The 24,255-nt window shown below is 47.2% G+C and overlaps 3 protein-coding genes across 6 annotated transcripts; 2 read left to right on the forward strand and 1 right to left on the reverse strand.

Moving 5' to 3' along the window:
* The first annotated feature begins 412 nt into the window (after positions 1–412).
* zbtb14 (zinc finger and BTB domain containing 14) lies at positions 413–5,575 on the forward strand. 2 transcript variants are annotated; one of them, XM_018686939.2, is made up of 10 exons: positions 413–1,054; positions 2,496–2,684; positions 2,799–2,969; positions 3,060–3,155; positions 3,281–3,424; positions 3,539–3,783; positions 3,860–3,945; positions 4,111–4,250; positions 4,349–4,444; positions 4,579–5,575. In XM_018686939.2, exons 2-10 carry the CDS (start codon positions 2,496–2,498, stop codon positions 4,717–4,719), a joined length of 1,308 nt encoding a protein of 435 aa, XP_018542455.1. In that variant the 5' UTR covers positions 413–1,054; the 3' UTR covers positions 4,720–5,575. The 2 variants fall into 2 exon arrangements, with proteins under 2 accessions (XP_018542455.1, XP_018542453.1); XM_018686937.2 differs by lacking the exon at positions 413–1,054 and adding an exon at positions 1,857–1,996.
* A 138-nt stretch (positions 5,576–5,713) lies between these two features.
* Positions 5,714–10,217, reverse strand: arhgap28 (Rho GTPase activating protein 28). Its single transcript, XM_018686903.2, has 14 exons — positions 10,028–10,217; positions 9,728–9,945; positions 9,479–9,590; positions 9,141–9,391; positions 8,870–9,032; positions 8,539–8,630; positions 7,987–8,064; positions 7,712–7,865; positions 7,451–7,533; positions 6,867–7,082; positions 6,659–6,784; positions 6,403–6,530; positions 6,246–6,283; positions 5,714–6,146 (listed from the first exon to the last, which is right to left on the reverse strand). The coding sequence occupies exons 1-14, from the start codon at positions 10,215–10,217 to the stop codon at positions 6,064–6,066; spliced, it is 1,932 nt and encodes a 643-aa protein (XP_018542419.2). The 3' UTR covers positions 5,714–6,063.
* Positions 10,218–12,494: 2,277 nt separating this feature from the next.
* Positions 12,495–23,386, forward strand: LOC108890134 (lethal(3)malignant brain tumor-like protein 4). Of its 3 annotated transcripts, none has more exons than XM_018686934.2 (18): positions 12,495–12,602; positions 14,101–14,150; positions 15,034–15,119; positions 15,489–15,593; positions 15,694–15,829; positions 15,910–16,001; positions 16,104–16,246; positions 16,539–16,615; positions 16,974–17,059; positions 17,157–17,267; positions 17,345–17,459; positions 17,658–17,757; positions 17,841–17,957; positions 18,164–18,244; positions 18,787–18,860; positions 20,253–20,419; positions 21,016–21,078; positions 21,169–23,386. In XM_018686934.2, the coding sequence occupies exons 1-18, from the start codon at positions 12,532–12,534 to the stop codon at positions 21,448–21,450; spliced, it is 1,956 nt and encodes a 651-aa protein (XP_018542450.1). In that variant the 5' UTR covers positions 12,495–12,531; the 3' UTR covers positions 21,451–23,386. The 3 variants fall into 3 exon arrangements, with proteins under 3 accessions (XP_018542450.1, XP_018542451.1, XP_018542452.1); XM_018686935.2 differs by having other exon boundaries at positions 20,256–20,419; XM_018686936.2 differs by having other exon boundaries at positions 17,157–17,237.
* Positions 23,387–24,255: the final 869 nt, after the last annotated feature.

The following is a 24,255-nucleotide window of genomic DNA, read 5'->3' on the forward strand; positions in this document are numbered from 1 at the left end:
GAATGATTTATTCATTCATTCATCATTATTGATAAATCTTATGATTCTTCTCTGGATTGATCAGTTCGTTAAAAACTCTCATCAGTACAGAAAAGTTGTCTTTACTGTGCAAACAGATAAAAACAGAAAGTTTCAGTTTCTTCATTAAAAATGACTCAAAACACTGAATCAATTATCAGAATAGTAATTTTCAGTGGTTGGACTGACTCACTGCAGCTGATGTAATTAATACAGGTGCTGATGTAGTAATGATTCAGTGAAATGAACTGAGGGGCGTTCACTGAACAGAGGAGTCCACATACCACAGACTGAACCAGAACCAGGACCAGGACCAGGTCTGAGGTTTTCAGTCAGATACAAACACAGACTCAGTTCTCACAGGTTTATTTTAACGTTTTAACGTTCATGTTTTATTCAGCTTCAGACATACAGGTGCACGTGCACGTGCACGCCCGACAGAGAGAGAGTCAATAGAGTGAATTAAAAGGCGTGAACTGGTTCCTCCTGATGGTCCGACCAGGACTCTGGATCTGGATCCATCATTCTCTAAGAAAAACAATTAAAGTTCTGAGAAGATATCGGACAGTGAACGCACCACGCCTGAGTCTGATTAGTTTATTAGTTAATCATCTGACCAAGTCCTTCCTCAGGACCGGGACCAGGACCGGATGTGGTTCATGTTCTGCGTCAGAGGAGTGGGTTTCTGATCGATCAGTGACCAGGAGTTGGGGGGGGGGTCTCGGTTCTGCTGCCCGCTGTGCCCGGCTGAAGGTCCAGTACCGTAGCTGACCGTGATGCAGACAGGTGAGCGTCTGAACACTGAAGGCCCGGGCACAGGAGGAGCGCGCATGCGTGAGAGGTGTCTCCGTCGCGCTCAGAGGATGTTTGGCGCGCTGCCTGCGTGCTCCTGCAGTGTGTGCGTGCTGGCGCAAAGCGCGGCCTTCCGCTCGGTGCTCGTCCTCATCAACAACAACAACAACCGGACAAAGTGTTTCCCGGCTCCCGGTGCGCTGACACACCCAGAGGGACGCGCTCGCCCCGGGCCTCTGTGACGGTAAGAGCCCGCTCCCCCCGGCCCCGCGCTCTCCTCGTCCCCCCGCTCCGGCTCCGTTACCGCGGGATGTCTGCGCGCTCTCGAGCCGTTCATGGCCGCTCGAGCTCCGTCTCGTTCGTGTCGCCGAGGCCGCGGCGCCGCCGATGCTCGCGTGCCTGCGTGTCGGTCCCGGGGAAGGCGGAGCACGCGGCCCGCTCCCCGTCCGGCCGGCGACGGTGTCGGTCAGCAGGTTTACCGGAGACAGTCCGTGAGGCGGACAGTTACCGGATAAACGCCATTTTGTGTGAGAGTGGAGCCGCAGGCCGGACTGTCCGCCATTTAACACCGAGTTTCACCACAAACACCCAGACGCTTGTTAGACTCCCGTTAGACACCGACACCACCGATGATCACCACGATCATCAGACAGCTCCGGTTCTCTCCCGGCTCACATCGGTCCACTGTGTCGGGCTCCGGGAGGCCGGTTTATCTGCTGTTAAATGTTGGGTTAGCGTGGTAGCTCCCTCATGGCTCATGCTAACGTTAGCCCCCCCTCCCCGTGAAGCTGCCGTTACACCGTCTGAAAGCACCGTCGCCCCGTTATCCTCCCGCGCACACGGTCTCTGATTTACAGTTAAAACGGTCTGATCCGGATCTGATGACTGTTACAATAACGTTAGCCTCGCTGTTAGCGCCTTAGCTTAGCCCACCTCAGTCCGTTTAAATGGAACGTGGTCTGAGTAGAACCGGGACCCGGTGTCCGTTAACGGTCCGGGTCCCGGGTCATACCGAAGTCTGTGGGGGTGACACGCGGTCAGTTCAGGTAAATAAAGTCATAAATTAAAATAAACAAATTAATAACGTGCGTTAGCTCGATGCTAGCAGCTAGCCTGTCTTCTCCGTGGTTCTACAGGCATCATGGAGCGTGCACACGCTCCGGAGCGCGTGTCCGCGGCAACAGAGGTACATGAACTACTGGAAACGGACTGGTTACCGGGGGAGGGAGGGGTGGGGGGTGTAGGGGGAGACAGTCTGCCGCAGCCTCTGAGCAAGGCACTGATCAGCGCTGTCATGGTAACAGGGGTTTACATTATTTTATCCAGTCGGTAAAAATAAAACAGCTGTGATCAAAGTGATGCGTTCACTGGACAGACACCTGGTCAGGTGAAGCAGGACCTTGAACACAGTTCAGCCAGAGACAGGAAGTGAATCATTGTTCATTAACCCTGTCATCAGCTACATCACATGTTCACTCAGTCACAATCAGCTGCTGTTTAAACATGTTACTGATAAGTTGTTATTGATCAGTTGTGATCGTGTTTATTGAAGCAGCAACATCGTTCCGATCAAACCTCTGACCCTGGTGTTGTTTTGAGTGAACTTAGCCTTTACTTACTTGAATACCTGTAGTTACCTGTTGTAGTTACCTGTTGTTACCTGCGTTCTCCCTCTCTCTGATAAGATGGCAGAGACTGTGAAGTACGTGGATGATGAACATAAGAGCATCTTCCTGAAGCTGCTGAACGAGCAGCGACTGGAGGGCGAACACTGCGACATCGCCGTGGTCGTCGAAGACGTCAAGTTCCGTGCTCACCGCTGTGTCCTCGCTGCCTGCTCCAACTACTTCAAAAAACTGTTTAAGAAACATGAGGTACTTCAAAATACATGCAGTACTGATTTTTACACATCCAAGTACTTCAGTAAATTTCCTGTTGGCTGTAAAACTATGAGGTATGAGACTCCAGGTGTGTTTGCATCTGCTCAGGTGGACAACTCGTCTGTGATCGAGATTGACTTCATCCGCTCCGACATCTTCGAGGAGGTGTTGAACTACATGTACACGGCGAAGATCTCCGTCAAGAAGAGAGACGTCAACCTCATGATGTCGTCAGGACAGATCCTCGGCATCCGCTTCCTCGACAAACTGTGCTCCCAGGTAACAGACATACACAGGTAACACACAGGTAGTACTCACACAGGTAACAGCTCTTCTCCTTCACATGACAGTGCGTTCATGTGTCCTCAGAAACGAGACGTGTCATCAGAGGACAAAGAGAAGTTTCCCTATGACATCGTAAAGATGGCGCTGCCTCCTGAGGCTCAACTGGCTGCTGAGTCTGAGGTACAGTTATTCTGATCGATACTGATCAATACTGATCATTGATCAATACTGACTGGATCAAAGATCTGTCACACTAGTTTTAACACGTCTTCTAATGTTATTGATGATGATCGTGTTGTGTTCAGGTGCTCGGGGAACACGATGACACGCCCACCACTGATGACCTCGTTGAGGCGTCGGCCAACCAGGAGCTAGATAAATCTCCCAGTGCAGCTCTGCGTGTCCAGGAAGCCATCCTGAAGGAACTGACCAATGAGGACGTACACAAGGTACACACACACACACACACACACACACACACACACACACACACACACACACACACAGATTGATGTACATGCAGGTAAACAGCACCTGTGACCTCACCTGTGTGACCTCTCCAGGTGACCTGTTATGACCAGGATGTAGTGACAGAGATGGAGGCGGAACCTAAAGAGCTGGGGGCGGAGCATCACGCCACCCAGACGCTGACATTCGCCGACAGTATGGGGGAGGTGAAGGACGAGCAGCCGCCTGGTTGGTCGACTGCCACGACCGACATGAAGTTTGAATACCTGCTGTACGGACACCGGGAACAGCTCGCCTGCCAGGTGTGTGGGAAGACCTTCCTGGACGAGAGCAGGCTCAGGTATGTACCATACACCTGGATAACACACCTGGACAAACCAGACTGGCACACCTGGTTAACGTCTCTCTGTTCTTAGGAAACATGAGAAGCTTCATTCAGCAGAGCGTCCGTTTGCCTGTGAGATCTGCACCAAAGCTTTCACCACACATGCTCACCTGAAAGGTACAAACACACCTGTGCTCTACCTGTGTCTGACCTGACATAAATAAATACATTGACTGCTCAGGTATGATCACCTGAGCTCTGATGTAATGTATGTTGCTGTGGACAGTGTGATGTGTTGTTATTGTTTGACTGAGGTGAAGTGTTTGGCTCTGTGTGTTCCAGAACACCTGAAGATCCACACGGGTTTCAAACCGTACAGGTGTGATGTTTGTGGAAAATCATTTATTCGAGCTCCAGACCTGAAAAAACATGAACGAGTTCACAGCAACGAGAGACCGTTCGCTTGCCAGATGTGTGAGAAGGTGAGCTCACCTGTCTGTCTGCCTCTCATCTGTCTGTCTGCCTCTCACCTGTCTGTTCCTCACCTGTCTGCCTGCCTCTCACCTGTCTGTCTCTGCAGGCGTTTAAACACAAGTCCCACCTGAAGGATCATGAAAGGAGACACAGAGGAGAGAAACCATTTGTCTGTCCGTCCTGCACCAAGGCCTTCGCCAAGGTACTGCTCACACTGTTGATACTCACAGTACTACTGATACTCACAGTACTACTGATACTCACAGTACTACTGCTGATACTGCGACAGTGTGTGTTTGTACCAGTGGTGAGTTCAGTGTCACTTTGTACTTTCAGGCGTCAGATCTGAAGCGTCATGAGAACAACATGCACAGTGAGAGGAAACAGCTGAATCCACTGCAGAGCGACACCGAGACGCTGCAGGCCGCCGCCATGGCAGCAGAGGAGCAACATCTGGACAACATCAGCTGCTCCTAACATCTGGACATCAGCAGCTGCTCCTAACATCTGGACATCAGCAGCTGCTCCTAACATCTGGACATCAGCAGCTGCTCCTAACATCTGGACGACATCAGCAGCTGCTCCTAACATCTGGACGACAGCAGCTGCTCCTAACATCTGGACGACATCAGCAGCTGCTCCTAACATCTGGACGCAGCAGCTGCTCCTAACATCTGGACGACATCAGCAGCTGCTCCTAACATCTGGACGACAACAGCTGCTCCTAACATCTGGACGACATCAGCAGCTGCTCCTAACATCTGGACGACAACAGCTGCTCCTAACATCTGGACGACAGCAGCTGCTCCTAACATCTGGACGACAGCAGCTGCTCCTAACATCTGGACGACATCAGCAGCTGCTCCTAACATCTGGACGACATCAGCAGCTGCTCCTAACATCTGGACGACATCAGCTGCTCCTGATCATCACTGTATTAATCAGAATATTTTCTCTGTATCTGTTGATTTCTTTTTGACTCAGACTTTCATCAACGTTCTGTTTGTGTTGACGTTGTTTTTTCTGCGTCAGTGAACATGAACTGACTTCAGCTGATGACCTCAGAGATCATGTAACGAACAGGTGAAACATGGCTGACTGTCTGCAACCTCCTCATGCTCCTCTGGCTTTGTGTATTTTTTTGTAAATGTACAGGATTTGTTTCGTTAGTGTTGTTGTTGATGAACCTGTGGCTCTGTTCAGTTTAATGAGCCGAGCTGCTGAGTTTTATTTTACCAGACTACAGGAGCCCAGAGTGGACACATGAACTCGCAGGGCTCTGCTTACATGGTGCCGCTCTCACAGTCAAAATAAACCGTTTTAATTCTGTTCATTATGTTCTCTGTGTTCATCTACACGTTGTCTGATTTTATTTATTTTCTCTGGTTTTATTTGAGTTGAACGAGTCCTTCAATTGGTTCCAGGTCTGAGCTGTAGTTACAACCTCTGACCAGCAGGAGGAGACAAACACCATCAGCAGATCTGTTTTTAATTTGAGCAACTTTTTACATTAAATTACATTTTATCGACAACAAACTAAAGTTTCTTAAAAATGAAAAAAACAGAACAAAGAAGAGAAAAGATTCACATCGATCCTGTGAGATCACAAACAGTAAATATAAATAAAAACAGATTCTACTCTTCACTTTTTATTGTTCACAGGAAGTGTCCATGTTATTAAACCTGTGATGTCACAGGAAGTGAAGGTGAGACAGGTGGCCCACAGAAGGAAGTCACTTAGGGAGAGGAGGTGAGACAGGTGGTAAGGCACATTGTGAGACAGGTTTGAACCAGTGTCAGGACAGGTGGTGAGACTGTGTGTCAGGGTTTGATCAGCCAATCACAGTGAGGATTCACTCTGTAAACATCCAACAGAACACAGTCCGGGTGGAGACGACGCTCACCTGAGAGGCAGACAGGCAGAGAGACAGACAGGTTTTCATATCCTTTAACATCTGTCATTACCTGTGGTGTATATGTGATGATGTCATAATCAGACTCACAGATGTTTCCTCCGACTTCATACAGACTCTGACCAGGACTGAAGAGAGAGAGACAGGTAGAGAGAGAGACGGGATAAATGTCAGTCAGATCTCTCTGGTTCATATTGACTCTGAATGTGGTCTCCCTGGTTCAGGACCTGGTCTACAGGTGTCTTACCTGTTCTCACACTCGAAGCGAGCTGTGACATCTTTAGCTCTCGTCTGTCCATCAAGTTGTATCGCCATGGAAACCTTGGTGTGCAGGGGGGCGTGAACCCTGATCACACCTTCACACAGCTCGGTGATCTACACACACACACACACACACACACTCTCTCACAGGTGTGACCTCAAACTGATGACATCAGAGGACATATCTGTTCTGGTGTTCTGGAGACATTTCTGGTCTCACTCTCACCAGGTCTCAGTCTCACCTGGTTTCTGTCGTTCTTGTCGTTCTTCCTCCTCAGGAGTCGTCTCTTCGTCCAGCTCAGGCCCAACTGTTTCTGATTGGACGCCTGGTTCAGTTCTCTCACCTGAGACAACAAGAAGCTCGGTACCTGTCACAGACAAGAGGAAGTGATGTCACAGACAAGTGAGACAGTGATGTCACTGAGTGTACAGATAAGTCCTGAGACTCACGGTCCAGAGCAGGTCCTGGTGTGTGATCATCAGGCGGATCAGGTGAGCCCCACCCACTGCCTCCTCCATCTCCTCCTGTTGCTTGGCAATGGACCGCTTGTTGCCATGGTGACGACAGGAGAACAGGTTGGGCGCCATCACCATGGAGACATTCCACAGAGACATCCGGTTGTGGTCCTGATGAGAGACAACTTTCCGGAGGAAGACCAACAGGGCCTGTTACCATGGAAACAGATCCAGGATTAAGATTTAAGGTGGAAGGAGGACCCACAAAATTAAGGTGAAGAGAAGAGATGTTTCCCCGTCTCTGATGTAAAGTTTCAGTTTGTTTCTACTCTGACTCTACTTTGTGTTTGGGTGTGGTCAGTTTCACCTGTAACCACACCCACCTGGAGCTCACCTGTACATCACTGCAGCCAGGTGAGTCAGATCAGGAGGTCTGAACATTTTACCTGCTCAACATCAGTCAGACACATCTTTGTTTTTCTGACAGTTTCACCTGTGACCTCTGTGACCTCACACCTGTGCTGGTCTGAGGATTTGAACAGGACCTGGTCTGAGTGGGTGTGGATGATGTGATTTACTCTGAGTGTGTCTCTGTTGGCCTCAGGAAGCAACAATGACAGCAGCTGCAGAGCCTGAACCTGATGGACGACAGAGGAGATCCCTGCAGAGACAAACAACAACAACATCATCAACATCAACAACAACAACAACATCAACATCAACAACAAGAAATTCTAGTTTGAATTAGAAGTTTTATATCTATTCACTTGATGTTTATTTATTTAATTTCTTCTTTTGTGTGTGTGTGTGTGTGTGTGTGTGTGTGTGTGTGTGTTTACCCAGCACACAGCGGTAGGTGGACAGGTGTGTGTGTGTTAGCAGAGGTGTTGGCAGCTCTCTGATGAAAAGTTTCAGCAGACCTGCAGCGTCCACCTGTCTGACCGACGACCAGTCAAAGCCTCCACCACACCTGTCTAACTCGCTACGAAGGTACTGCAGACAGACAGACAGACAGACAGACAGGTGGTCACTCTTTCAAAATAAAGCCACCAAATTATTCTATCACATGTAGACAGATGGTGTGTGTGTGTGTGTGTGTGTGTGTGTGTGTTACCTTCAGTCTGGCAGCTGATCCTGGTACTCTGAGAATCCCCTCAGTCTGCAGGCCAGTCTGCTCCAAGATACACAACAACTACACACACACACACACACACACATACACACATACACACACATACACACACACGTGTAAAATCATTTAAAGCTTCACTTCCTGTTTATAATCAATATAAAATGTTCAATAATCAGAGACACTGGATCAGCAGCAGACTTAGGGTCAGACTCAGGGTTGGGTCTAACAGCTGGTCTCTGTCACAGCTGGTCTGAGGCCAGATTCCTCTGCAGGAACAGTAGAACCTTGGGTCCGTCAGAGAACAGCTGCAGCTGATCTGAGGTCAGTATTTTCTTTCAGCAGCTGATATGATCTAAATTCAGCTTTATTAAATTTAACTTCACGCTAACTGCTAACTGCTAACTGCTAACCACAGGAATGCTCAGCTGTTAGCATGTTAGCTCAGCAGAAAACTATCTACAGATACAAGACTGACCCACAGACAGACAGGCAGGCAGACAGAGAGACAGACAGTCACACAGACAGGTTCTTCACCTTCTGAAAGACGACAGGAACTTTGACTCCTGGAAATTTCTTTCTGTCATTCTCCAACAATAAATTCAGAGGAACTCCAAACACACCGCTGTCTGAGAGACAGGCAGAGAGAGAGAGACAGGCAGAGAGAGAGACAGGTGTGATTTCATTGACATAAACCAGTGTCCTATTTGTTCTTTCAGACAAACTCAGTGATGAATGAAACATCTCAACAGGTCAAAGGTCAGCGATGACCTTACGAACTTGTGACCTCTAAGCTGGAGCGTGTCCCCTCTCAGCTGTGTGTCGACTCAAACCTGCTTTTAAACTGTGATGTAAAAATGGAGCGCACCCCGGGTCCTGCGGCGCGGCGGGCGGGTGCGTTTGGTTTGGACGCCCAGAGCGAGCAGGAAGGTGGAGAGCTCGATGTGAGAGATGAAGCCGAGCCGGGTGAGGTCACATGACGACAGGTCATCTGCCCAGGTGAGACCCTGAGAGGGAGGGACAGGTACAAACTACACACACACACACACACACACACACACACAGACAAGAAGCAAAGCATTATGGGAGGTGTAGTCCTGAACAGAGAATAATAACAGATGTTTTAGTTTCAGACTCACTGGCACATCACCAAGGTCATCTCCATGGGAACGCAGACAGTCCCAACAAGCCCCGCCCCGTTTGTGCTCGGCCACACCCTCAGAGTACGGAGAGTCTCGCAGCAGCCAATCAGCTGGCCTTGACTGAGTGATGGGCGGCAGGTGAGTGGGAGGAGGAGAGGGGGTGAGAGCGGGAGAATCAGTGTGTAGGGGGGACGATGGGTGTTCAGACAGCTGATCCTCAAACAGAAACATGGGAAGAGTTGGTCGAACTATAACACAGACAGACAGGTGAACAGACAGGTGAGCAGACAGACAGACAGGTGAGCAGACAGACAGGTGAGCAGACAGACAGGCACCTCTGTGGGCGTTGCGGCGGATGGTTTTGGTTGTGGTGTGGTATTGACTCGGAGGTGACTTGGTGCACTGAGAGGGAGGGGAGGGGCCTCTGTCTGCTGAGTCATCATCACACTGAAACAGAAAATGCTGAATCATGTGACTGAACCACAACTCCCAGAATGCACTGCAGATGCATGTTAATAACATTAGAACTTGAAAAGCTGATGTTTGTTTGTTGATTACGTGTCATCTGTTCATGTTTATCTCACCTGGGTGAAGACGTCACGGACGTCTCTGATTGGCTGCCTGTTCCTCATCTTCAGGGTCTCGTTGTAGTTGTCCAGCCTCCTCCTCACTGTCGCAGCCTGTTGCCGTGTCAATGTGGACAGCAGCACCTCGGCCGGTGGCGGCGTCTCCTCCTCTGATGAGCCCGTCACCAGGGAGGATAACCCCGCCTCCGTCAGCCATGCCTCCTCCAGCTCCACCTCTGCAGGTGGACACAGACAGGTGGAGTCAGACAGGTGGAAGACAGACAGGTGGAGAACAAACAGGTGGAGTCAGACACTCACCATCCATACTCTTCCTCTCCTCCTCCTCCTCCTCATCTTCATCCTCTCCCTCCTTCTCCTCCTCTATGCTCTGCACTTCCCTCCAGTAGGTTTCCATGGCAACACGGCGGGTGTCAGAGGTCACTGTGTTGGGGGGTGGAAGGGTGGAGGAGGAGGGGGGGAGGGAGGTGGTGGGTGCAGACGACAACATCCTGTAGAGACACAGGTAAATGGATCCTGTCGATCAGAGATCAGAGTTGAAACTCAGTGATTCATGTGTCCAGTTTGGGTTGAAGTTTATTTTACTTCAGTCTGAGTCTGGATTCTCCACAGAGACAATAACAGACTGAGATCCTGATCCTGATCCTGATCCTGATCTCAGACTGAAACATCTCTTATCAGAATCAAACAGTTTTTTAATTGATGCTGAAGTTTTTTGTTGCAGTTGTTGGAGACGTAGCTGAGTTCAGATTAAATATTGATCGTATGTGTGAGAGGAAGTCAGCCTCTCTCAGAGTATTGATCAGAGTGTGTGTGTGTGTGTGTGTGTGTGTGTATGTGCGGTGGTGGAACCTCGGTCTAATGGTTTCGGTTCCCTGGGGAGGACAGAGTGGGGTGCGCAAGCTAATGCTAGTTGCTGTCGTGTGTCCATTAGGAGGAAATGGAGGCCATCGTCCAATCAGAATGTCCGAGCTAAGTGTTTTCACTCAGGTCCTCAGACAGAAATCTGACCTGCTTCTTTCTCTGCAGCTTCACAATAATAATCAACAATAATCAACTCAGCAGCTGCTTTCAATTAAAAATCAGCTCAGAAGTAAAAACAAAACCAGTCTGGTTCAGATGGATCCAGATCGGAGGATCATCAGACCTGGTCCAGACCTGGTCCAGATTCATAAAGGTTTTCCTCTCCAGAGACAGAATTGACTCGTTGGTCTGGAGCCTTAATTCAGAGTCCTGGAATACTGGATCCAGACCAGATCTGGTCTACCACCCACAACCCTCAGACCAGCAGACCGTCACAGACCAGGTTCTAACAGAGGTCTTCCTCCTGAGTCTTCCTCATTGGTTTAAAGATACTTTAACCTCTGGACCTGGTCTCATCATCAGAGACCATGAAGCACCTGATGGTTCTGTCTGAACCAGAAACAGACGATCAATAAATCAGATCCACATCCTCCTCAGGGTTTAAAGACCTGGTGCTCAGACTTTTCTCAGGCTGTTGACTGTTCTGGATCTGGCTCACTCTGAACCAGACTTATACGTCCGGTATCTCTGAAACATGTTGATCAATCGACAGAAAATCAATCAGGAACTTTGAGAAGTTAAATTCTAATTTGGTTTCAGCTTCTTAAATGTTTCAGGTTTTCTCTGGTCCTGATTTAGAACCAGAATCTTTCTGATCCGCAGATTAAAATGAAGGTCTTGATGGTTCAGGTTTAGTCTGCTAACAGATCTGGTCCAGACCTGAGACTCTGAATGGTTTATCTGCATCTGGATCTGCAGCTTCCAGATCTGTGATTTAAATCAGATCCAGGTCTGTTAAACCCAGCAGACCAACAAACTGAACTCTAACCAGACTCTGACTCTCTTCAGTCCTGGTCTGAATCGTGGTTTCTGTTTCTGTCTCCTCATCTCTATATCTTCAGTAACATCAGTATCAGTATCAATATCTTATCAATCAATTAATCACCGATCAGTGTGAGATCACTGATCAATCGAGACACGAAGAGAAGAAACAAACTCACCCTTGCTCGGTCCGGCTGCTGATCCTCACTGTGTGGATACTCAGGGTGGGAGGGGGGAGATATGGAGGGGAGGGGGAGGAGATGGGAGGGACCACAGGGAGGAGGGGGAAGGAGGAGTGTGTGTGTGTGTGTGTGTGTGTGGGGGGGGGGGGTTGAATACTTGAGTCCCCAGTTTAGACCAGCAGTTGGAGCCCAGATCAGACTGGGACTGACAGAGGCTGCTGTCATCTCTGGTTAGCATAGCTTAGCACAAAGACTGGAGGCAAAGGGAAACTGTTAGCTTAGCTTAGCACAGCTTAGCTTTGTGTTGGCCTTCAGTGTGTGTGTCACAGGTAAACAGTCGAGTGTTTGACAAAAAATAAATCAAAACATCTTTATTTACACAGCAGTGTTTTCATGTTGTAAGGAATTCAAATGAAAACATACATCAGCTGATTTAACAGCAGATAAACTGAGAACCTCTTTATTATTTTACTTATTTTTTCACCTGTGGTCATGACATTTACAGACATGTTCAGGTCACATGACTAAAACAGGAAACAGGATCCTACAGTTAATTTAGATCAGATTTACACAGAGCTAATTATTCACTTTAACATGTTTGTAAATTAAAGATATAAATAAATAAACAAACAAGCACCTGGTTTCACCTGTTGAACGGCTCCACCTTAATTATTTATTATGTTTAAAACTTTATTTAAAACAACAATCGTTTGTTTATTTCTCATATTTATTTATTTAGATGTTTAAATCCGCCCCCTCCCTGCTCTCCCGAGGCGCATGCGCAGTGACCCCTCAGTATTTCCGTGTAGTGGAGCTGTCAGCAGTCTGAGGCGGATCAACCACACACGGTAAGTTTCTGTCTAAAGTCCCGGTTCCGGTACCGGCTGCTCACGGTTCTCTCTGTCCGGACCTCCGGCTCCTCTCAGCGGCTCCGCGCTACAGCTACAGCCGCTCTGAGGAGCCCGGGGCCCGGCGGACAGAGCCGCGGATCACCGGTGGTCTGAGCTGTTTGTTGTTTCCTGATTCAACCTGCGTCAATTCACACAGGTGGGGGCCGCGCACTTCCGCTCTCACCTTCAAAATAAGAGTCTGAACATGAGCCAAGGAATTCATTCAGTTCATGTTTAGCTGTAATCTGAAGACACACACTCACTCTGTCCTTCAGTTGATTTAAAAATGATGTTTTAAAATCTGTTATTGATCACCAGCCTCAGAACTCAGAACTGATCAGGCTCTGATCGTCTCTGATGCTCAGGAGAACTGATACTGTAACTGCAGTTAAAATACTGTGGTGTAAGTAAAGGTCATGTGTATGTGTGGATAATGATTATATTCATTGATTAATCAGCTGATGATTTCCTTCATTAACTCATTAAGTTTTTAGTTTAAAGATTAAAGAAAAACCAGTGACTGATGTTTTACACATAATCAATTAACTGATCAGAAGTTGATTTATTCAAAACATTCTACACCGAGCAGTAATATCAGTTCAATAATGTAATCTATTACACTTACTTTTACTTTTGATACTTGGAGTATATTCTCCTGTTTATACTGTTTCAGTGCAGATATTTTATGCGTCTCAGAATATTTTTACTGAGAGTATTTGTAATAGTATTTTTACTGCAGGAAAGTATCTGATTACTTCCTCCACCTCTCTGGATCATCGTGACCTTTGACCCTGACCAGCAGCGTCCTCTGTTCTCGTCACAGTGACTGAGCTGATCTCAGACCTGCTGACATGAGTCTGAGGGAGACTTTTATTGTGAAGGCGGACATGTGTGTACTTCCGGTGTGTGTTTTAATGGAGCCGTTTCCTGCCGTGATGAAGATGATGAAGAGTTTGTCAGTGTTTCTCAGTCTCTCTGACGGTTACTGACACAGTTATTGATGATTCGTCCTCAGATGATCGTTACTCATGTATTGATTGATTAGTAAATGTATTGATCCAGTTTGATCAGACGTCAGGTTATTGATGAATCATCAGCTCAGATACAAAACAAACAAACTGTTTCCCCCACCCCCCGACACACACACACACACACACACACACACACACACACCTGTTGGTATTAATCAGGTAACAGAAGCCAGGCTGTTACTGATCACAGCTGATCATAAACTGTATTGATCAGTGATCTGTGATTTACGACAGGTTTGTTTAATGTTCCTATAATGTTTCATATGAAACGTTGTCAGTTATTGATTTATTGATCAGCTTAAAGCTGATCTCTAGTCAGCTCCAACCCCTGAACTACAGCTCCCATGATGCTTCGCCAGCAGCACTGTGTGTGTGTCTGTCTGTCTGTCTGTCTTAATGTTTGTGTTTATTTTCTGTTTGAACAGAAAAAAACCAAAGAAGAAGAAAATGAAGAACAAAGTCAGCAGCACCCAAGGTAACACACACACACACACCTGCTGGTACACCTGGGTGACATCCTGCTCTCTGATTTGCTATCAGCTGATCAGTGCAGATGACACACACCTGCGGTCAGACAGGAAATCAGAGACACTCACTTCCTGTTTGATGAGACGTGATGAGCAGCTGATCTGAGATCGGTTCAGTTATTGATCATCAGATATTCAGACTGACCGTGACATCACTGTGCTGCACTGTGATTGGCTAAGAGCTGTGTAGGTGAACAGACCCAGGACCTGTCTGTGTCACTGACTCGTCAACAACTCGTTAGTTCTGTCATTTAATTAGAGCAGCGTCATGATCTGATGCCTGCAGGTTGATTCAGTCACAGTCAAACATGAGCTGAAATATCAACAACACGATCACATGAAGAGAAACAGTAGAAATCATTTCCAGTGAATGAAGTCAGACTGAGAAATAACTGATTCTGTGTTTGTTGTTTAGTCTGACAGTGATTTACTGTGAGTGTGATGCAGATAAACAGAGTTCATGTCAACAGGTCAGATCACCTGAGCTGAGTTCAGGTGAGGATCTGATCTGTGATCAGTCAGTGTCAGAAACTAGAAGCTCAGAAAGCAGAAGACCAATCACTGATCTATAACTATACCTATTGATTTTCACAAACTGTAGACTGTAAACTCTTTTGTCCGTGTCAGGATCCTGTAGGAACAATGACTGTAGTTTTCCAGTGATCTGATTGGTCAGTAGTTCACCTGGAGCAGGTGTTCAGCATCAGTTGATTTACCTGAACCCTGAAAACCCAGAGTTACACCTGAACTCACCTGAACTCACCTGAACTCACCTGAACTCACCTCCCTGACCTCAGATCTGAGATGGTAACTGTGCGTGTGTGTGTTCAGTCAGTGTAAAGAGGAGGTCCTGGTCCTGGCAGCAGTACCTGAACGAACAGAAAGCTGAAGCTGCTCCTGTCTCACTGTTCACACAGGTAACACACACACCTGTCTCTCTCTGACCTGTCTCTCTCTCTCTCTCTCTGACCTGTCTCTCTCTGTCTCTAACCTGTCTCTCTCTCTGACCTGTCTCTCTCTCTCTCTGACCTGTCTCTCTCTGTCTCTAACCTGTCTCTCTCTCTGACCTGTCTCTCTCTCTCTCTAACCTGTCTCTCTCTCTAACCTGTCTCTCTCTAACCTGTCTCTCTCTCTCTCTAAGCTGTCTCTCTCTCTAACCTGTCTCTCTCTGACCTGTCTCTGTCTTTAACCTGTCTCTCTCTATAACCTTTCTCTGACCTGTCTCTCTCTCTAACCTGTCTCTCTCTCTGACCTGTCTCTCTCTCTCTAACCTGTCTCTCTCTCAGTCCCAGTCCTTTCCCAGTAGGAGAACTGGTTTTAAAGTTGGGATGAAGCTCGAAGGCGTCGACCCGCTGCATCCCTCCATGTTCTGTGTGCTGACGGTCGCCGAGGTAACGCTCACACACACACACACACACACACACCACACACACACACACACACACACACACACCAGGCTGAGCTCAGAGGACTCACCTGTCCCTCTCTCAGGTGATTGGCTGTCGGCTGCGTCTCCATATTGACGGGTACTCAGAGTGCTATGACTTCTGGGTAAATGCCGACTCATCGGACATCAGACCGGCAGGCTGGTGCAGAGACCACAGCCACAAGCTCCACCCACCTAAAGGTGAGCACAGGTAGCCCCGCCCCCTCACAGGTAACCACCTGATACAGGAGACGTCACTCTACCTGTCTGTCTCTCTACAGGTCACAGTGAGAGAGAGTTTGACTGGGAGAGCTACCTTCAGTCCACGGGCTCTCATGCTGCTCCTCCAACCCTGTTCACCTGTCGCACTGCAGTCAGTATACACCTGTCTCACCTGTCTGTCTGTTCACCTGTCGCACTGCAGTCAGTATACACCTGTCTCACCTGTCTGTCTGTTCACCTGTCTGTCTCTCAGGGCTGTGGGTTCAGGGTGGGGATGAAGCTGGAGGCGGTCGACAGGAAGAATCCTGGACTCGTCTGCGTCGCCTCCGTCGCCGACGTCATTGAGGATCGATTCCTGGTTCACTTCGACAACTGGGACGACACGTACGACTACTGGTGAGACAGACAGGTGGCAGGTAGACAGACAGGTAGACAGACAGGTAGACAGACAGGCAGACAGACAGACAGGTAGGTAGGTGGCAGACAGACAGGTGTATAGTGTAGTAGTGATGGTAGTAGCTGTAGTATCAGTAGTAGAATCAGTACTACAGTACAGTGTAGTATCAGCTGTTTTCATCTGTATTCAGATCAAACTGATTGATCCTGGTGTGATCAGATAATTGATTAACATGTCAGTGTCCTGCTGTCTGTCAGTATTGATGATCTGATGGTTGTATTGATCGATCAGGTGTGACAGCAGCAGTCCGTACATCCACCCTGTCGGCTGGTGTGAAGAACAGGGACGACCTCTGACAGCCCCCCAGGGTACACACTGTACTACACACTGTACTACACACTGTACTACACACTGTACTACACACTGTACTACACACTGTACTACATATAGTACTACACACAGTACTACACACATAGTACATATAGACTATACACAGTACTACATATAGTACTACACACTGTACTACACACAGTAGTACATATAGGACTATACACAGTACTACATATAGTACTACACACAGTACTACACACTACACACACAGTAGTACATATAGACTATACACAGTACTACATATAGTACTACACACACTGTACTACACACCCACAGTATTTGTTCTGTAGTACTCTGAGTACTGGGCTGTGTGATAAACAGTATTTTATTTTGAAGGTCATCCAAACCCAGAGAACTTCCTGTGGGAAGAGTATCTGCAGGAAACTGGTTCAACGGCTGCTCCCAGTTCATCCTTCACACTGGTGAGTGTGTGTGTGTGTGGGGGGGGGGGGGGGCAGCTCTCAGGTCCAATCAGAACACTGGATATAATGATTGACAGGTGTCTGTCTGTCCAATCAGAGAGCTCCACACGGTTTCCAGGTGAACCACAGGCTGGAGGCCGTCGACAGGAGGAACCCCATGTTGATCCGCGTCGCTACGGTAACAGACACAGAAGACTACAGGGTGAAGGTACTGTCTACCTGTCTGTCTACCCTACCTGTGTGATGTCATGGCGTGTATGATGTCATGGCGTGTGTTTCCTGCAGATCCATTACGACGGCTGGTCGCAGCAATTTGACGTGTGGTGTGACAGCGACCTCTGTGACCTTCATCCTGTCGGCTGGTGTCAACGCACAGGACACGCCCTGGAACCCCCCCCAGGTCAGACAGACAGGTGGAGAGAGAGACAGATCAGACAGACAGGACAGACAGGTAGAGAGACAGGTCAGAGACAGACAGGTAGAGAGACAGGTCAGAGACAGACAGGTCAGACAGTAGAGAGACAGACAGGTAGACAACAGCTGTATCAGGTGAATTACTGTAACCTCGTTAATTATTCTCTCTGTGTGGGTGAGACAGGTTCCTCCCCCCTCTCCTCCCCCTCTCAGGTCGTGTGTCCCACTCCAGGCTGCAGAGGAGTCGGACACATCAAAGGAGCCAAATACACCGGACACCACAGGTACCTGTCTCACCTTCACCTGCCTCACCTTCACATGTCTAACACACACCTGTCTCGCCCTCACCTGTCTGTCTCTCTCCCAGTGCCTTCGGCTGTCCGTACTCTGACATTAACATGCGTAAGGAGGTGGTTCTTCCTGATAGGCTGGGAGGAGAGAGGGTTGTCACCCTCGTACCAATCACCACGCAGCAGTCAGACAGGTAACCACACAGACAGGTAACCAGACAAAAATGTCTGGTTAAATTCAACTCTTCACTCTTCAGGGACTTTTATTGTGAAAAACAGAACAAATACAGATGAAATTTAACTCCGTTTAACATCAACAGTGACAGCAGGGGGAGCTCTAACAACTCACTGTCTAGTCTCTCTACCTGTCTGTCTCTCTACCTGTCTGTCTGTTGAACAGGAGAGGCCTTCAGATGAAGACAGAGCCAAGAGACGATTCTCTGATTCTGCCACTGGGGAAGAGAAGAAGACTGACAGACAGGTGAGACAGACAGTTGACAGACAGACAGACAGACAGACAGCTGAGTGTCTGTGGGTGAAGCAGCCCTCTGATTGGCTCGTTAGCCTTCAGGTGTGATCAGGTGAAGGTTAAAACTCTGGACCATCAAACACGATCCTCGTCACTGCGCCCTCTACAGTCACACCTGTCTCTCTCTCTCTGCCCGTCTCTCTCTCAGCCGACAGATTTTCAGAATAAAGCAGAGGATGATGTGAAGTGTGTGTGGGTGTTTGTTGTGAGTTGTGAGTAGATTATCTCTGAATGTTATATAAACTGGATTATATAACACACACACACACACTCACACACACTCCACTCACTCACACACACACACATCAACACACACTGTCTCTCTCAGGCTGATGTTTAGATTCAGACATGTTGGTGAAGATTTGACTAAACTCAGATTTTAGAAATCACAGTATCTGAGTAAAACATCTGGATTAGATGGGGGGGAGCAGGAAACAGATGTTTCAGTGTGCCAATGTGTCTCTAACTTGTCTCTCCTCTGGCTCCGCCCACAGACTGTCTCAGCCAACCAAATTTCTCCGTGTGAAACAGGAAGAGGAGGAGCTTCAGCTGAGAGCTCTGGGTCCAGGTAAAAAACTGCTGACTTCAGCAGCCCCCCCCCCCCCCCCCTCCCAACCACAGCAGGTTTCAGCTGCAGCAGCAAAATGAATTTACAGTTTGTGTCTGAATCTCACCGAACACGAAGAAGTGAAATTGTTTCACACACACACACACACAGTCTGAAACTGGAACTATAATACTGTACCAGTACCACCACACAGGCCCCTGATCTGGACTTAAAGTACTAATACATCAAAAATAGACACATTTTAAAATCTGAGTCCATCCAGATCCTGGCGGATTAAAATCTCACTCAGGGTCCAGGGACCAGGAATCAGGGACTCCCCTCAGGACCTCGGGCCTGTCTGAACCTTGATCAGGTCCAGGTTCAGGTGTTTACCTGGCGCTTTTGACTGGAGCTCAGTCGTCTGGATGTTTTTTATGAACAGCACAGTGTGTCACCATGGCAACCTGGACCACAGTGGATCTGGTTTTACTGGTTCAGATCAGTGGATCAGTGATCACCAGTTTAACTTACTGCAGGTAACCATGGCGACACAGGTAACTAACCTACCTGTGTGTCGTCATGTTCTGTGTTTGATTAAAGGGTCTCTTACATTAAAACGCAGCCTGTTTAGATTCTGCCACTGTCTCTCTCATCCAGCATCCTCCCTGTCTCCCCTTGGTGTGTTTCCATGGAAACAGCAGCCCGATGAGATGGCTGTTTCCATGGAAACAGCTCACCATGGTAACAGCCGTGGTGGTTGTGCTCTGAAGGACTGCAGATTCTCAGCTCCTCCCGTTTCTGATCGCTGATCAGGGGATTGATCGGTACTCAGGGGTCACATGATGCCTGTCTCACTGCTCAGGGGGGTGAGACAGGTTGACCGCAGACGGGTTCTGCCTTCTGCTGATTCTTCATTTATTCTGATGAGCTCCTTGTTTGATGTGATGCAGGGTTTGTTCTCCTGCAGGTTTCTGGTTTAACTCGTGAATCAGAGGATGAATCTGAAATCAGAGGATGAATCTGAAATCAGAGGATGAATCTGAAATCAGAGGATGTGTAAATGTTGTCCTGTCAACATGTTTTTGAACCAGGAGTTTTGACTGAATCTCTGTCATTACACAGAGTAGACCTACCAGGCTACAAAACTACAAAACTACAGAACGTCAATGGAAATGTCTCCAAAGCTGTCAAAATATTTGTTCACTGGGTCTGATAGGATCAACACATCAAATAAACTGAGACTAACCAAGACTAACTAACTAAACCAAGACTACCTAACTAAACCAAGACTACCTAACTAAACCAAGACTAACTAACTAAACTAAGACTAACTAATGCAGTGTGGATGTTAAGGTGTCGTTAGGTGACCCCTGTCTCTAACCTGTCTCTCTAACCTGTCTCTCTCTCTGGCAGCAGCAGAGTCCAGTCTGCAGGCCGCCCTCCATCAGTCTGTCTTCCTGTCGGCCATGTCAGCTCAGCCTGGCCGCGACCTGTCGCTCTGCTGGGAGCAACATCGCAAACTGCTGCCAGGCGTTGCTGGAGTCCACGCCGAGACCGTCCAACACTGGAGCGTCCAACAGGTCAGTGCGTCAGGTCAGAGAGACAGGTCAGAGAGAGACACACTGGTCAGACAGAGAGAATGCTGTTGTCGTTCTCTCTCTGTCTGTCTGTCTCTCTCTGACCTGTCTGTCTCTCTATCTGGCCTGTCTCTCTCTCTGTCTCTCTCTGACCTGTCTCTCTCTCTCTCTCTGTCTGTCTCTCTCTCTGCCTGTCTCTCTCTGACCTGTCTCTCTGCCTGTGTCTCTCTGACCTGTCTCTCTGTCTGTCTCTCTCTGACCTGTCTCTCACTCTCTCTCTCTCTGTTTTTGTCTGTCTTTCTCTCTGACCTGTCTCCCTGTTTGTCTGTGTATGTCTGACCTGTCTCTCTCTGTCTGTCTCTCTCTGACCTGTCTCTCTGTCTGTCTGTGTCTCTCTGAACTGTCTCTCACTCTCTCTCTCTCTCTGTTTTTGTCTGTCTCTCTCTCTGGCCTGTCTCTTTCTGACCTGTCTCTCTGTCTGTCTGTGTCTCTCTGACCTGTCTCTCACTCTCTCTCTCTCTCTGTTTTTGTCTGTCTCTCTCTCTGACCTGTCTCTCTGTCTGTCTGTGTCTCTCTGACCTGTCTCTCTCTCTCTGCAGGTGTCAGATTTCATCGAGTCTCTCCCTGGCTGTGAGGAACAGGCGAAGCAGTTCAGAGACGAGGTGAGAGGACCAATCAGCAGCTGTAGATTTGATGACATCGCATTGAACCTGCTGTGATCTGATTGGCTGTTGCCTCTGTCTCCTTTTTAGCAAATTGATGGGCGGGCCTTCCTCCTGCTCACCCAACGGGACATCGTGAGGATCATGTCAATCAAACTCGGTCCCGCCCTCAAGATTTACAACTCCATCTTAATGTTCAAACACGCCGAGGACAGCAGCCAATCACACGCTGAGGACAGGAGCCAATCACACACTGAGGACAGGAACCAATCACACTCTGAGGACAGGAACCAATCACACTCTGAGGACAGGAACCAATCACATGCTGAGGACAGGTACCAGTCACCTGCCACTGACACCTGTAGCTCCTGACTGAGCCAATCCAGAAACACCTGATTGTAGACTCTGCCCCCCACAACCAATAAGATGGACTTTTCTTTCCATCCAATCAGTCTATCAAATTTAACTCTCTGATGTCACAACAACGATCTCAGGTGTGTTTCTGTCAGCAGGTTGAAGTCAGTCGTGACGTTCATCATGAAAACAACAACAAACTGTTCTGTCCCTGAGCTCTATTTCAGGCTCTGCCTTCTGTGAGGGGCGGGGCTTATTACAGGTGTCCTTTATAAAACTGAAGGCTGAACCTTCTGAGACTGAACTCACTAAAACCAGAATCAGTGTGCAAAGGCTTCTGCGATGTTGAGGCATAAAAGAGACACCTGCTGTGATGATGCGTTCAGACTGGGCAGGTGGGCCAGGTGGGAGGAGACGGAGCCTGAAATGGGATTCAGTCCTATATCAGAATGTTTCTACTTACGGACCACAAAATGAAAAATCCCTGCATCTGAAAACAAAACATCTTTTACAATCTTTGAATGAATGAAGAGTTTTTAAATCTTTTGTCGGTCGAAATGACAAACAGATTTTTAGGATAAAATTTCTACATTTTCTAAACCGACATCAGCCTGAGATCCTCAGTCATAAACAGATAATTCAGCGACAGTTTCTGTGCTTCATTCTTAAGATATGTATATTTTTGTAAACAGCTTCTCACTTCCTGCCGATAAAAATACAGGTGAAAACAAAATGTGAACAAAAAAAAATTTTAAATATTTTGTTCAGAACTCAACAAAACATTTCACCAAAGAAAAACAATTCTTCTTCTGCCTCTAATGATTATGAATAAAAGATTTGGTTTAACAAAACGTCTCAAAACTCAAACTTTATGAAAACTTCTTAAAATAGTGAGAGTGGTCTTTTAATAAAAACAGGGATCAAGGATCATAAAATTATGAGTTTAAGACTTAATTATTAAGTCTGTAAATTAAAATTACAGTTTGTAATCACAACAAATATTCTCAGAATTTCAACAGAAAGTTATTTAAAAAAAAATTAATATAATGTGGAAAACCTGAAACTTTGAATATCTGATTTTAATCAGCATACGTGTTTTTCTCTTTGGTGAATATTTTGTTTCTTTGATTACAAATTACAAATCAAATTACAGTTTGATTTTTTTTTATGACCGGGGCTCAGAAAGAAACAGTGTTTGACGTCACACTGTGGCTCCGCCCCCTGCAATGACACCACTTACTCCTGAGATGCAGTTCGAATGATTTGTCAGGTGGAGTTTACGATTTTAAGATTTTCCAGGTTTTAACTTTAAACAGTGACATCATCCAGAAGCCCCGCCTCCTCTGCTGTGATTGGTCAGTGTGTGACAGGTGTGGTTTCATACGGTGATGGCCGTCACAGACGTTAGTTTTAATTCCAGAGTTTATATTTATAATTTTATTCTCTATGGTGTTATATAAAGTCTCTATTGTTCTCTACTGTGTCTCTATAGAGTTCTATTTTAAAGTTTATATATGAAGATATATTTGTATTTTAGTCTGGTCCTGCTGGGATTCAAACCAACAACCTGACAGGAAGTTCATTTGGACTCCTCCCCCTCTGTGATGTCACAGCCAGGGGCAGCATAGTTTCTGCGGTAACTGCGTCCAGGTTGTTTTCATGTTTCCAACAAACTGCTGATATTTATACGAACTTTCTCTTTGCTGTTTCTGTCAGTGTTTGATGAGATCAATAAAGTTTCTGATCAGTTCATTAGCTCTTGTTGACCAGGTGAGTTACCTGATGTCACACAGGTGTTTATTGTTTCAGCTCGTATGACTTTTACTATAGTCATGTCTATGAATACATTAATGTATTTATATATAAATATGGATTTGGTTATTGATCTTTGTGATGCCAATCGATTTCCATTTAAAGATCAGTAATAGAAAATATATGTTTTGAATTTGGTCGAGTCCTTGGTGAGTTTTTTTAACTAAATCACTTTTTCCAATCAGATCTGAATCTTCTTCAAGTTAACATCTGAAACAGAAACATGGTTTTCCATCGTCTGACTCTTTAATGACCTTTAATGACTTCTTCTTCTGTGGTGGTTTAATCAGCTCCAGCTGTGTGGGTGTTTTACAGCCTGATTTATACAGACTGAGTGAAGCTCTGTGATTGGCTTTCTGATAGTTGGAGATTTAACCAGATATTTTTTACAATGCAGTCTCCCTATAATTTTCCCAGAATTCACAGCAGGTGACAGTGAGTGATGATGATGAAAGAGTCTGATGGTGGATGTATGGCGTCTCTACAGGGACAAACTTCCTCTGTTTGAACAGAAAGATGCTGCAGAGCGGCTCTGCCTCCGTCTCCTAGCAACAGCAACATCCCAGAGTCAGCATCACACAGTGGAGGATCCAGACCAGGTCCAGGTTCAGACCAGATACAGGATCAGACCACGTCTAAGACTGATCTGGATCAATAAGACTGACAGACAGATGTGTCAGAGAGACAGGTTGATGAGACAGACACGTGTGAACAGACAGACAGGTAGGTACCCAGACAGACAGACAACTCAGTGAGACAGGTTTCAGACAGACAGGCAGGTGTAAACATAGAGAGAGAGACAGGTAATGTGAGGTGTTGTCAGCAGGGCCAGTGGGAGGAACCTGTCTCTCTCCTCTCTCTCTCTGCCTGTCTCTCTCTTCTCTCTCTGTCTCTCTCTCTCTCTCTGTCTGTCTCTCTGCCTGTCTCTCTCTCTCTCTCTGCCTGTCTCTCTCTCTCTCTCTGTCTGTCTCTCTGTCTCTCTCTCTCTCTCTGTCTGTCTCTGCCTGTCTC

This window comes from Lates calcarifer, unplaced genomic scaffold (assembly GCF_001640805.2).
Source record: "Lates calcarifer isolate ASB-BC8 unplaced genomic scaffold, TLL_Latcal_v3 _unitig_1690_quiver_535, whole genome shotgun sequence".
In the NCBI taxonomy this organism is placed as follows: domain Eukaryota; kingdom Metazoa; phylum Chordata; class Actinopteri; family Centropomidae; genus Lates; species Lates calcarifer.

Bases quoted from the DNA above. Each gene is read 5' to 3' on its own strand.
- zbtb14 (XM_018686937.2), top strand. From the start codon at position 1,952: ATGGAGCGTGCACACGCTCCGGAGCGCGTGTCCGCGGCAACAGAG. The intron at 3,156-3,280 runs GTACAGTTATTC...TGTTGTGTTCAG, and splicing joins AACTGGCTGCTGAGTCTGAG to GTGCTCGGGGAACACGATGA. The intron at 4,251-4,348 runs GTGAGCTCACCT...CTGTCTCTGCAG, and splicing joins CTTGCCAGATGTGTGAGAAG to GCGTTTAAACACAAGTCCCA.
- LOC108890134 (XM_018686934.2), top strand. From the start codon at position 12,532: ATGCGCAGTGACCCCTCAGTATTTCCGTGTAGTGGAGCTGTCAGCAGT. The intron at 16,247-16,538 runs GTGAGACAGACA...TTGATCGATCAG, and splicing joins GACGACACGTACGACTACTG to GTGTGACAGCAGCAGTCCGT. The intron at 17,758-17,840 runs GTACCTGTCTCA...TCTCTCTCCCAG, and splicing joins AAATACACCGGACACCACAG to TGCCTTCGGCTGTCCGTACT.
- arhgap28 (XM_018686903.2), bottom strand. From the start codon at position 10,217: ATGTTGTCGTCTGCACCCACCACCTCCCTCCCCCCCTCCTCCTCCACC. The intron at 7,866-7,986 runs GTAACACACACA...GTCTGTCTGCAG, and splicing joins GATCAGCTGCCAGACTGAAG to TACCTTCGTAGCGAGTTAGA. The intron at 6,284-6,402 runs GTAAGACACCTG...CTCTCTCTTCAG, and splicing joins CGCTTCGAGTGTGAGAACAG to TCCTGGTCAGAGTCTGTATG.